The sequence below is a fragment of the Penicillium atrosanguineum genome (genome assembly GCF_028827265.1).
Source record: "Penicillium atrosanguineum strain IBT 20685 chromosome Unknown utg000008l_segment0_segment0, whole genome shotgun sequence".
NCBI classification, from domain to species: Eukaryota; Fungi; Ascomycota; class Eurotiomycetes; order Eurotiales; family Aspergillaceae; genus Penicillium; species Penicillium atrosanguineum.
The window spans coordinates 198,993-212,119 of NW_026623140.1; the positions used below are offsets into that span (position 1 = coordinate 198,993).

At 49.1% G+C, this 13,127-nt stretch overlaps 5 protein-coding genes across 5 annotated transcripts; 2 read left to right on the forward strand and 3 right to left on the reverse strand.

Annotated features, from left to right (window-relative positions):
* Window positions 1-219: 219 nt before the first annotated feature.
* Window positions 220-1,350, reverse strand: N7443_009549 (alpha/beta hydrolase; the record flags this gene model as incomplete). Its single annotated transcript, XM_056889605.1, has 3 exons — window positions 220-287; window positions 339-1,004; window positions 1,056-1,350. The coding sequence occupies 3 exons, from the start codon at window positions 1,348-1,350 to the stop codon at window positions 220-222; spliced, it is 1,029 nt and encodes a 342-aa protein (XP_056736096.1).
* Window positions 1,351-1,621: 271 nt separating this feature from the next.
* Window positions 1,622-2,891, forward strand: N7443_009550 (FAD-dependent oxidoreductase; the record flags this gene model as incomplete). Its single annotated transcript, XM_056889606.1, has 2 exons — window positions 1,622-2,585; window positions 2,650-2,891. The coding sequence occupies 2 exons, from the start codon at window positions 1,622-1,624 to the stop codon at window positions 2,889-2,891; spliced, it is 1,206 nt and encodes a 401-aa protein (XP_056736097.1).
* Window positions 2,892-3,491: 600 nt separating this feature from the next.
* On the reverse strand, window positions 3,492-5,317 carry N7443_009551 (glycoside hydrolase family 72 protein; the record flags this gene model as incomplete). Its single annotated transcript, XM_056889607.1, has 5 exons — window positions 3,492-4,195; window positions 4,263-5,006; window positions 5,068-5,093; window positions 5,148-5,185; window positions 5,243-5,317. The coding sequence occupies 5 exons, from the start codon at window positions 5,315-5,317 to the stop codon at window positions 3,492-3,494; spliced, it is 1,587 nt and encodes a 528-aa protein (XP_056736098.1).
* A 1,805-nt stretch (window positions 5,318-7,122) lies between these two features.
* N7443_009552 (DUF2406 domain-containing protein) lies at window positions 7,123-7,488 on the reverse strand (the record flags this gene model as incomplete). Its single annotated transcript, XM_056889608.1, has 2 exons — window positions 7,123-7,232; window positions 7,290-7,488. 2 exons carry the CDS (start codon window positions 7,486-7,488, stop codon window positions 7,123-7,125), a joined length of 309 nt encoding a protein of 102 aa, XP_056736099.1.
* Window positions 7,489-10,381: 2,893 nt separating this feature from the next.
* N7443_009553 (transcriptional regulator family TF) lies at window positions 10,382-12,967 on the forward strand (the record flags this gene model as incomplete). Its single annotated transcript, XM_056889609.1, has 3 exons — window positions 10,382-10,811; window positions 10,874-11,550; window positions 12,194-12,967. 3 exons carry the CDS (start codon window positions 10,382-10,384, stop codon window positions 12,965-12,967), a joined length of 1,881 nt encoding a protein of 626 aa, XP_056736100.1.
* Between the last annotated feature and the right edge of the window lie 160 nt (window positions 12,968-13,127).

The window sequence follows — 13,127 nt, forward strand, 5'->3', positions numbered from 1 at the left end:
GAGATCTTGTAGCGCTGGCTCTTCGTCGATAGCTCTTCGTCATTTAGTTAGCGCTGATATCTACCAGGTGCGCTTGTGCGCTGCTCACAAGTACCTTTGAGTATTCAATTTATGTACGCTTGTTCTTGCTTATGAAGATCTAGAACATGTGGCCTGGAGTACTTGGTATTTAGATTGTATTCAATAAAGTTAAGCCCTAGAACTCAAAATGACGTAATATTATTGATGCAAAGCAGCTTTGATATGCCCAACCGTCAAGCCGATGAATTGCTCCGCTTGCCACAGGCCTAGAAGCAAGGTTAGTTGCATTCGTGTCGATAGAATCTCTAAGTACTCACATTCGTCCATGTGCATAAAGGGGTGCGGGACACCAGCGAATCGTTTTTGAATCACCTCGTTTCCACCCTCTATCAACTTCCGAGCATATGCCTCGCCCTCATCACGCAGAGGGTCACAGCCTGCCGTGTAGATAATTGTCTTGGTCAGATTGGTAAAGTCTGGTGCCTGCAGCGCATCAGCATACCACTTCACCGCAGCCATTTGGGCATCTTTCGTCGGGCTATTGGCAGCAATACTCTGCCACTTTAGATTGTCGAACCACTTCAGACGCGCCCAATTCAGTGTGGGTGCATGTTCCATGTCTTGCATGGATGGCCACGGTGCCTCAAATGCTGACTTGTACTTTGAAATGTCGTCAATGGTTGGGGTGCCAACCGCGACTAATCGAAGAGGGGTACCGGCATCACGGGCAAGGTGAGCGCATACCAGGGCGATATTGCCTCCCGCCGAAACACCTCCTAGCGAGATTCGTGTAGGGTCGATGTTGAATTGTTCGGCGCCCTTGGCGTGGATATGTTGCAAGGCTGCGAACGAGTCCTGAATACCGATTGGGAATGCGTACTCCGGCACTAGTCGATAATCCACATCAATCACGCAGACATCCGCCTTGACACAGATGTGTTTGCAAATGTGTGCTTCGGTGTCAAGATCTCCCAAGCCCCAACCTGCCATTCCTTGTCAATTGGTGTCGGCTTCGCATATTGGACAATTCATACCTCCGCCGTGGAAGTCCACATGTACGGGCCAGGGTCCGGGTGAATCTGGTTCATAAACACGAACGGGAATCAAATCGCCATTGTGGCCGGGGACTTCGCTGTCATAGATTCGAGCACAGTCGGGGGCGGGCCCTGTGCCATACGAATAAAGAACAGAGTACTTAGTTCTTAAGACAGATAAATCAATTGGGCCTGCGGGGGTATTCGCGACGTGCTCATTGTAGAGACGAACGAACACGGGGTCCAAATGAGGGAGAACTGAGGGGTGAATGGGGTTGAGGGCTTCGTGCGACATGGCAATGGTTTGTTCAGGGAGGAAAGATGTCCGACATTGGTTTATATGCCACATCTGTCGCCGGACGTGACGGACTTCTTCCAATGCAATAATAGCCCCGCGGCCGTCGCATTGGCGCTAAACAGGATAGCCGACGGTCGGAAACGCAAACACGAAGCCGTAGAGCGACGGATAAGCCCCGCACGTTATCTATGCGACGGCCGATAGCATTCGATGATGACTCCAGACACAAAAGGCGCGATCTGGCGACAATGTGATCTTTATCGATGCAATGGAGCCTGTCTTGATTGTTGGCGCTGGCATTGTCGGCCTCACGCTTGGCCAAGCGCTCAAGCAGAAGAATATTCCTTTCGAGATTTACGAACGCGATGCAACTCCCGACACCCGTGGCCAGGGATGGGCCATTACCCTGCATTGGGCACTGGAATATATGAAGCAAATGCTCCCCGAGGAGACGCTGGCTCGTATTCGAAATGTTCAGGTGGACCCGGGCATTGCGCGCCATGACAGTGGTAACTTTCTCTTCATCAACCTCGAAACCGGAGAGCCAAAGTTCAAGATTCCGCCAAATGTTCGATGGCGCGTGAATCGTGAGAAGACGAGACGAGCATTGCTGCACGGAATTGAGGCTCATGTTCATTGGGACCGGCGTGTAGTCGGTTTGAATCTACAAGACGTCAATAAGGTCCAACTAGTATTCGCAGACGAAACGACGGTGACCGGGCGCATCGTGATCGGGGTCGAGGGAAGCCGGTCGATGGTGCGACAAGTACTTCGACCAGATGCTTTCAACAACATCCCCCTTTCCATCAACTTCACCGGCGTCGCAATCGACTTGACGCCACAACAAATCAAGCCTCTGCGTGACATGGATCCCTTATTATTCCAAGGGTGTCATCCACCTACCGGGGCCTTTTTCTGGTTTTCAACGCTGGAGACACCTTGCGTGAATGGGACGGCTGACACAGATACCGAGCGGTATCGTGCTCAGATTTGCATGTCGTGGCCTGCCAAAGGTCCCGAGGACGAAGTCGCGAACACAAACGAAGCTCGCTTAGCAAATATGAAGCGGCGCGCTCAAGGGTTTGTGCCATTCTTGCAAGAGGCCGTAGATAGAATTCCTGAAGGGACACCAGTGACAGAGGTCAAACTGGCAGACTGGGAGTGTCCTTCATGGAATAACCACGAAGGGAGAATCACTTTGGCTGGTGATGCTGCACATGCAATGACAATGTGTAAGTGATCTATATGTCCTAAGAAACTTTGAAGGGTTGTACTGACCTCAGACCTTCCTTTTAGATCGAGGAGAAGCAGCAAATCACGGCCTACTTGATGCATATCACTTGATGGAGGCAGTCGTGAAAATTTACACCGGCGTTGCGTCACCAAAAGTAGCCATCGATGAATATGAGATCGAAATGAGAGCTCGCACAAGCCCTGCAGTACGATTGAGTCGTCAGGCATGTTACGATGCACATGACTGGACAAGACTGGATGAGACTTCTGCCATTTTAACAAGACGGGCCATTGCAGGCGAGTGAGAAGGACTGCAATGTATCAATCAATATCCGCGAATGTTGGGGAAGAAGGCTTTCAGTATCAGGTCTGCCCGACAGGTATAAAGGGCTTTTGAATAGTTTTGACGTTAAAATTGCCCGCTGGTATTTTAGGACTACAATCTTACAAGTCAAGGATACCACAAATTGCGTAACACCTACATACTAGTTTACCGGATGTTGAGCTGTATATTATTTCTTTTGAATAATTATCAATTACATACGACCATAGGGTGTGGAGAACAGGGCTTCCCGTCCGCTCAGCCGTACTTAAGCCACACGCCGGCAGGTTAGTAGTTGGGTGGGTGACCACCAGCGAATCCCTGCTGTTGTATGTTTTTTTTGTATTTTTGAATACAACTTTGTTGGATCTAGTATCGTAGTTGCCCTTAAAGCATCCACCACGAGTTCAAAGTGGACGAACTAGGAGGGGCTAACGCGTGCCAAATTAAGAACGGGAAAGTGCTAAAGAACAATTTGAATGCAAGGAGAGATCTGTATCAACCCTCAAACTAGCAGATGGTAGCAAATTAATAACGACAAAGATGTAGGATGTTCCGAGGGGAATATTCCAAAGAAGGAAGTTTACAGGAGAAGCATGCCCAGACCAGAGAACAGAGCCAGAGCCGAGTAGGCGGCAACTTCGATGGAGCCGAAGCTCACGCTAGTGTGGATGGTCTTAGGACCAGCACCAGTGGACGCAGTTGAAGTGCTGGAGGAGGAGCTGGAGCCGGCAGTAGCGGTGGCTTCGGTGGTAACAGTGCCGGTGCCGGCAGTGCCAGCCTCCTTAATCTGAGCGGAGCAGGTGCCGGTGGCACTGGTGGTGGCCTTAGTGCTAGCGGAACCGCCGAAAGTGCAGGCACTCAGCGCCTGGTCCTGCTCGTTATAGTACTTGTTCAAGGCGAAAGCGAGTTGGTCTTTGACAGGGCACATGCTGTAAGCACCGTACACTCCAGTGGTGCCGTTCGCATCCACGCCGCCGCAGTCTGTGTAGCCGCAAACGGTGCCCAGAAGGGTACCAAGTTTGGCGTCGCTCAGGCTTGACTTAGGCACACAGGCGGAGGCATCATAGATGCAGCCACACAGGTCAAGGTCCGGAGTCGGGGGCAAGGGGGAGGCCTTAGCCATCCAATCGGAGCCCACGGTGGGGCAGCTCTGCAGAACGGTGTTGGTCGGGGTGTAAGAAGCCTTGTTGGTACCGGTGGGAGTCGCAGTGGCGATGTGCTCCGAGTAGGAGGCGAAATCCTTCATCTTGCTGACGCTGGTGCTGTCAACAACCGAGACAAGACCTATAGAATGTCAATTAGTTTGTTGATGATCGATTGCAGAGCCCTGGATGCAAATCTGAAAGCATACCGTAGTTGTTAGTCTCCTGGAAATACATGTAGACAATGCCACCAGACCAGACCTCGGCCATTGTGTCGCCGTAAAGAGCCGTGACTTCAGTGAAAGGGCGGGGGGTAACGTCATTGCAGCCGTACTCAGCGAAGAAGACGGGGACAGTGTAGTTGCGGAATTCCTCGGTGCGGGCCTTGTATCCTGACTCCTGGTAGGTAGAGTTACCACACCAAGAGTAGATGTTGTAGCCCCAGAAGTCGACGGACTGCTCGTCAGACTCGCAGTCGAAGTAGTTGCCAAGATCCTCCCGAATGGCCGAGACGTCGGCAGTGGCGTATCCAACACCCATTGTCCGGTAGCCCTTCTCCTTGATGTACTTCTTCATGTCACGAACAGCAGCCTTGACAAAGGCGCTACCATCGGTGGTAGAAACGGAATTGGCGACCTCGTTACCGGCGAAGAAACCGATAGTGTTGTTGTACTGAGACAGCTCGTCAATCACACTGGTGTAGCGGGTGTAGAGGGTGGTCTGCCATTCAGGATCGCTGCGGTCAATGGACTCTGACGGGGACGACAGATCGGAAATGACATAAATGCCGGCCTCTGCCAGAAGCTTCATACACTCAGAGTGATCGGCCGTGGCATTGATGGAGTAGGTACGGATCACGTTGGTGCGCAACTCCGCCATAATGGGGACATCACGCTTGCAAGCCGCGGCATCCGCCAGCGGATCCTTGTAGCCAGTGCTGGAGGTCGTATCCTCTGTGTAAAGGTTAGTTCCAACTGTATTGGCGTCATGGCCGGGACTGTGCAGTCAACATACGCTGATAAGCAACACCGCGAAGGTAACTATTAAACGGTTAGATAAATTATATCCTAGGGACAGGAGACAGAGCAACGTACAATTGGGTGTTGTTGCTAGAGTAGAAGAATTTAGAACCCTAGAGGACTGATCAGTATCACTGAGCATCCACTCGAATGGGTAGAGTCTCCTCTACCTTGATAACAATCGGGTCTATGTCCGCAACGGCGGCCCCAACCAGGGTTGCCAGAGACAGCAAAGAGAGCTTCATGGCGATATAAACCGCGCGGATCCACTAGATACCGCGTATATAAGACGTAGCGAGTGAAAACGGAGGCGGCCTCCTAGTCGGTGTCGAAATAACGAAAGGCGTTGGAAGAGAAACTTGAAATGAGTGAACAGCAGTGTCTGCCAGGATAGATAAAAGGAATCCAGTATCAGAGAAAGAACCAAGAGTGGCTTTGCCCCCCCGTCGCCATTAATAGTCTCAAGCGCCATTCTGAACTACATCATTTGCCCTTTGCCCCTGACCAGCATAAGGGGACGCGTACAACTGACCCATCTGGCATCCGGTGGATCTCATGGTTTAAGAGCCGAGTACCTCATTTAGATACTGGGTGAAGTACTACTGGAGTCCGGGTATCAACTTTTCCAGGCCGGAGATGATGGACCGCGTCAACCACGTTAGGGCTGGTTCGAAAGCGAATCAGTTCGCTAGCTCCGAACGAATGGCAAGAGCCAATCACCAAGCTCCACTCGCGAAAAGCATCCTAGCTTCTGCAGACTAGCATCTCTTAGTGTGCCACTAACGTTGTTTGGGCATCTTTCACTGTGGCTATCGGGCGGTGCGGTAATTGACCAACTTCTCAATTTTTCAAAAACGGCCTTGAACTGCCAATAGATCTGAGACATGCTGTAACGACTAGCGATAGTCAGATTTCGAGGGAGTCGGCTGGATAATGTTTCTTGAGTATTTTGATGGGAGAGGGAAAATGTTTACGTGCTGACGCGGTGGAGTGGGGCTTTTTCCTTGGGATGGCGTCGGCAGTGCGTGTCCTTTTTTTTCACCATGCCGTGGACTTTTTGTTTTTCAGGCAGCTCAAAGGGATCTAATTTTGTCTTTTGACCTTGGCCAAATGCCGTTAGGCGTAGCCAGGAAGTGTCTGCTTAGAATAGGGAGTGTGTAGCTTGGTTGTGGGTAATCCATTTGCTCGGAGATGACTCCTCTGCGTAGCTAAGCACGATTTTTGTGCATGTTGCGACACCCCTGGCAAAGAGCCCGGTTGTCTGAATCCCATGCGAGAGGTCGATGAGCCCCTGGTACTATCTCTCTCCTTTTTTCTTTGCACTCGGATATTCTTTAGGCTCCATAAGTCCTTTATTAGCGAGCGAATGATCAGGTCTTCTTCGGGTTCACCAAGATTGAGATCGAATAGATTAAGCACTGGATCGATAAGAATGCCAAGACAAGTCGATCCGGGGCATGCCGCCCAGTGGATTCTAGCTCTCGTTTTCTGCGCAAATGTGTGAATGATCCGCAAAAATCTAGCTCGTTGAATTTGAAAGTCGATGAAGTGGCTGAATACAATCTTTGTGAATGGCTAGAGGAAGAATCTACCCGTCTCCAATCCGGCTGATGGAAGGATCCTGACAGCCTTCATCCTCAGGCTTTGAACGACCTACATCCGGCCTCAAATCATTTTCCAGCTCTCCCCGGCCTCGCTCGCTCTTCGTTTGTTCCTCTTCGTTGTTACATATCTCGTTGCAGGTTTCTACCAGTGGACTGGATCCAGCTACAGCCTTCTCTCGGTTCTATCAGGTGGACTTGACAGGCGAGTTGCGCAGTCCCATAATCTCCAGGAGCACGGGTGAAAGATGCGGAAAGCGAAGTCGACTTGTGCGTCAAGGCATAAAAGTTTATATTCAATCAATATATCGACAGCAATCTTGTATAGTCACAGCACTCGAAACATATGAAGTAATCGTACACCCCGGGCATCAGAAAGATGAAAACAAAAACGCCTTAGATTCCTTGTATATCATTCCAGCGTGAATATTTTGGCGCAAGTTGTTTCCTCACATACGATTTTGTTTCCGTTCAGCGTCGATGGCGGCTTGGAAGGATCGGATGGTATCAAGGGGTCGCTCAAGCCGGGCCCGCGTGGGATTTGAAAGATCGGGGTCACCTGGGAAGCAAACAGTCAGGAATGTGATTTACACCGCAGGCATTGTTATTGACGTACTGATGATCTGACCGCTGCGGTCTTTGTGCTGAAGACTCCGAAGAGAGAACATGTCACGGTCTGCCACTGCGTTCATACTGGGCTGAGCTTCGTGGAGTGCCAAATTGGGATCGGCCTTGGTTTGCAATATCTTGGGGCTGTCTTGGGAGTTGATTGAGCCAGTGCGCTCACTAGCGCTGGAGGGACGAGAGGCAGCCATTATAGTGGAGTTTGGGGTTCAAGGATCAAAAGATGAGGATATGTCAATTGGAGTTTCAGCAATGTGCTTGGCAAGAGTATGTCTCAGGTGAATGAATTGTGTTGGAAAGCGGGAGTGGCAATAATATGGGGCGCTCCTTTCTTATATATGTGTAGAACATCCTTGTACCAAAGTCAAAGTCTGCTGTCATTACCCAGCCGTTCTTGGCTAAGAATAGATCGCTGTTTCGAACGAAACTCAGAATCACGCAAGTTGTGGCAACACTGAATGATGGCCTCGGATGATGATTGGATCGATCGTGATCGGCGTCGGCGGAGTCAATTGCGCCAGCCTCCAATTCCGTATGACGTTACACAGCTCAGGCGTAGCGTTCCCAGTGGTCTGTCAGACTTCAACCGGCCCATAGCAGAATGCTTAGCATTCATATAGCCCAATGAGCGTTCAATTCCTGGCTAGCCACGCAAGCACTGGTGGCTGAAGGGGGCTGTTTTCCCTGCCAGGCACCAGGTACCAGCTGCCAGCTACCGCGCGGTCAGGTACATCCGAGGCAGAAAATCCCGAGGGATCATAGAAACTGCGATCAATCAGGAGCCTGCAATGGCATGGTAACTATGGTGTCTGTCACATGCAGGTACAATCTTTTTCGACCGGTTACCTTTTGCGGCCGAGACAATCGCTTTGGTGAATGATGTAACAGAAAGCCTCCGAACATTCTCGCCCCATGTTCCTTGGGCGCTTGACGATAATCTGGGCCTTCGGGACCAATGAATACGAGAAATTTTGAGTTCGGTACCTCGCATGGGCATGTCTAGCAGCAGTGAAAATAAATCTATTGATATGCCCTTGCTATCGTATGATTCACAAGGATAAAAAATTACTCTAAATACCCAGGCAATACGATAATACATCAGAGCACGTCGCGCACGGACCGTACTTGAGTACTCGATACGCAAGATGATTAGGCAGCGATGTTTTGACGAAAGAAGTCAACTGTACATTATAAGTGAGGGGTTCTGTCTACAATCATCATAATTACTTCAATTCAATGTCAGAGCTGTCTATTTGCAGACAATGACTTCGATACCTCTAGCCGAAAACGGTGATGGTTGCAATGTAGATCGCCGCGTTTAGATTCTCCTCAGCATTCTGGAAACCGAACATTCTTGGCTGTTCTGTGCGAATAATGACTAGCCTCGGGTGGTTCATTGTGAAACACCCATGTGCACCTCGTCACCCTCCACATCCTTCCCCGTGGTTCGACATAGCCCCTTGATTCCTGGCCCAGTTTTCTGACATCGATCGCCTCGAAGCGGAAAACAGATCGTTGGCATCTTTGAGACCAAGTCGAGCTATCCGACCACAAGCCCGATCCGGTGTTCGTTCTTAAGTCAAGTCAACTTCCCACGCCCACTGTCTCGTCGACGTCCTCAGAATTCTAACGATTCGTGATAGGAAGTTTGGAATGGAATGTACTGATCGGTTAGAGTTCGACAGAAACCTAGTTTCAATCATCAATTTGATGATTGGGACGGGGAAAATCTCAAGAATTACATCATACAAACATGATCAAAGCAGCTGCTTGGGCTGTCACGGAAATAATCTAGCTGCCATACCTCCCGTGCGAACCCTTGGTTTTCCTCTTTCGGTCTTACTCATCATGCCTCCCCGCCTTTGTGCCCATTGAGTAGAACTGAGCATGTCCCAAGGCACCCTGACCGGCTATCATAGATGCCTCAAGGGCGTGGGCGGTGCTTTAATTCTCAAGATGCCTCGATGTACCAAGGAAGGTAACTTTGATTATATATGTTCTGGCTATGTATCTGTAGAAATAACACAATGTGAAGTGGCCCTGGACGGTTCTCGGTTTCTTGAAAGTCACGTCAAGTTGGCACATGGATTTAGTTGCTTTTAAATGCCGATTGTCCCGACCCCATTGGTATCCGGATCAAAAGGCCCCCTATCGGTCGCAACTGGTACACCCTTTTAGTATTCACCCGAGTTAATACTTGGTCGCATCGCATAACCAAAGGTCAATGGACAATCGATTTTGTAATACCTTCTTAAATGCCAGCTTCGGCCCTCTGCGACCGTTGTTTTTTCAGTATTGTCATAATTTCTGAACGTCAAGAGATCGAAAAAGAATTGAAAGATTGCCTTAGTGATGGGAGTAAAGATGGTCCTGGGGTACTTGAGAGGAGTCATTTTGTTTGGCGGAGATCGGTCCGCCGCTTATGCAGCCGACGTGAGTGATATATCTTCTGCTCAAAAACAAATGGATGCTGCCACTTGAGAGATTCAGAGCCAACCGCTTAATCACCCAGGAGCTTCATTATCTATTACTGACCCAAAGGGGAATGTAATGTTATTACCTTCTCAGAGTTCAATGCGAATGATCTAGTATCCGAAAGGCTCACCTGGTGTGTTGAACACGCCGAACACACCACCTCTGCCTAGGAACTTCGTTGCTGCTATGATAAGCCCAGTCAGGGTGGAAAAGCCCCCCTTTTCAATATGTAAACTACAACCGTGCATATTTTCACTTTCGACCATCAGGCTGATGACGCGATATAGCCAGAAGTGTGCGATGATTGGCCATTTTGAGGACAACTCGATCCTTGTCTCTGATTGGTCAGTTTGAGTTCAACTTCACAGATTCATCTTTCCTGCCCAAGCTGTCATAGTCGATTCACATGTGGCAACCCTGACAAGAAAGCTCTATAAACATTCGTAGTTTCGCTTTATCCAGACTATCTAAAAACTCACAAGCCTTGCTGGTGCCCAGAGCAGCGCAACATATATCACGTCTTCGTTTCTACGGATAATCACAGAATTGGTAAAGCCTTCCAAGTCGTGTTCAGACATGGTGACAGAAGAAGTACAATAAATCTCACACATGATGGACGATTCGCGTACTGCAGGCGATACGGAAACTTCCGTCAGCCGTGACGATTCCTCATCTGATGTCGAGAAAACGTCACGCAAATCCCGCCAAGCCACTTCTTCATCGCCCCTCGACGATGAAATTACCTATCCCGAGGGCGGCCGTGATGCCTGGCTAGTAGTGATTGGTGCGTGGTGTGGTTTAACGTCATCACTGGGTATCTACAACACATCCGGGGTGTTTGAAGTCGTCATGTCCAAAGTGATCTTACCGAAAGCTTCTTCCTCGACGATTGGTTGGATTTTCTCCGTTTACGCCTTTGTGAATTGGGTATGTGGTGTACAGGTTGGGCCAACCTTTGATGCAATGGGTCCTCGTAAATTGATGACCGCGGGGACCATTTGCACGCTGGTTGGCATGTTCGCGCTTAGCGTATGTACAGGTGAGTTCGTTTATTTACACTCCAGCAATTGTACAGAGTTTACATTACTCACGGCACAACAGAGTACTACCAGATTTTCTTGTCGTTCTCCATCCTCACCGGAATTGGCTCTTCTCTTCTCCTGACCCCGTCGATGGGTTGTGTCGCTCATTGGTTCATGGAGCGTCGAGGCTTTGCAAGCGGTATCGCATTCATAGGAGGAGGCTTTGGTGGGGTTTTGTTCCCCTTGATGATCCAATCTCTACTACCTCAAGTCGGCTGGGGATGGTCCATTCGCATTATCGCCTTTGTGCTGCTTGTGCTTTGCGCTATTAGCTTGGCATTCTGCCGAAGCAGAATTCCTCCCCGCAAAGGGGCAGAAACAACCTGGAGAGATACATTGCCGGACTACAAAATCTTTCTCGATGGAACAGGAGCCATGGCTCTTACAACCCTTGGGGTATTCCTGACCGATTTGGCTTACTACATTCCGATCACCTACATCCCACGTTACTACATTGATCGACAGCACCTTCCGGATGAGGATGTTCTTCAGGGATCTTCAGCATTTGCGTACCAGCTTCTCGCGATTCTCAATGCTGCTTCATGTGTTGGCCGTTTTGTGGCAGGCGACATGGCCGATAGATTTGGCCGATACAATACCATGGTCGTCTCGCTATTTTTATGCGCAATATCTGTCTTTGGATTCTGGATACCAGACATTCTTGTACCTGATCTGGACAGCTACGTACTACTGATAGTATTTATACTTATATTTGGATTCTGCAGCGGTTCTAATGTCAGTCTGACACCGATTTGCTTGGGGCAGTTGTGTAAAACCCAGGAATATGGACGGTATTACGCAAGCTGCTTTACGATGGTATCGTTCGGAGTACTAGCAAGTATACCTATCGCTGGGAGCATTCTCGATGCCGTGGAGGGGAAAGGGAAACTAAAGTATTGGGGGGTCGGTCTATTTGCTGGACTTAGTTACGTGGGCGCTTTCCTGTCTTTTCTGTGGGTCAGAATTAAAGTGAAAGGATGGAACTGGAGAACAAAGTGGTAGAACATGAGGGGGTCTATGTTTCGAAGGCTCACATGTTTATACAAACTCGGTTCTAGCGCCTTTCAAGAGAATCTTGGAACGGGTTGAGCCGGGACTTCTTACCTTGAGCACATCGACGCACTTGTCAGTATCTCCGCCAAGGTTGTAAATGTGAATATGAACCAAAGTCAGTCAGACAATGATAGATACTCTTTCTTTTTGTGTTTGTGTTTGTTTTGTTACACTTCATCACGTGAGACCTGTGTCGCCACCACGTTTGCGTGTTTGAGATAAACCCGCAAGCAGCGATAGGACCCTACAGTACTTTATCTTCTAACCTATGCAAAACAGATTGCAGCCATCTTCAGTTTCACTCAATATGCAAGCACAGGCTTCGAGATCAAATAGCTGCGACCACTTTCAAAATGCCCACTCCCGCTGGCGCGCCCTCACGCAGCGAGCTCCTTCCTCTCACTCCTCCTTCCTCTACGGCGTTAAATCCACCATGATATTCTGCCGCCCAACATGTACGGCACGCCTTGCTCGAAGAGCGAATGTTGTCTTCTATGACACAGCAGAACAAGCGCAACGCGATGGTTTCCGACCGTGCAAGAGATGCCAACCGGATGATGCGAGCTTCCTTGGCGAGAGGCAGGAAGTTGTTACAAGGGTACTTGCACTTCTAAGGATACAGCGGAATGATTCTTCGATGAAGCGCAGCTTAAAAGAGTTGGCAGAAGAGGCTGGCGTCACGCCAAGTTATCTTTGTCGCGTGTTTAAGAAGACTATGGGGGTGACGATCGGGGTCTACATGAAGGAATTTGAAAGGACCACAAACGAAATCGAAAGGGATAGCTCTGTTACCTCTAGCACGGATATAACTTATTCGGATTTGAGAACAGGACCTTTGACCACAGCCGAAACAGCCGAGAGCCCAAGTGGTGAAATGGCAGAACAGAATCTGGCAGTCTCTGCTGAGGCTCTGGACTTGAATTTTGATTTTGATCAATGGTTCTTGACCGGAGGCTTCAATCAGGAAGAATTCTGGAGTGATGTCACAATAAATGACGACTTTATGAACCCCAACATATTGAACAATGGCGTTTACGAATGTGCTGTTGAGGGCGGTTGATCAATTCAATGAAAAGCGTAGTAAATAAAAAACCATTATATCGATTGACATCTGGTCGATTCGTATGACTTCTTCAGTAAAATTACTGCTCCAAGCCAAATTAATTACATATCTTGATGTGAAAACTGCCTCCCTCTTTGGATAATGAATATGAACACAT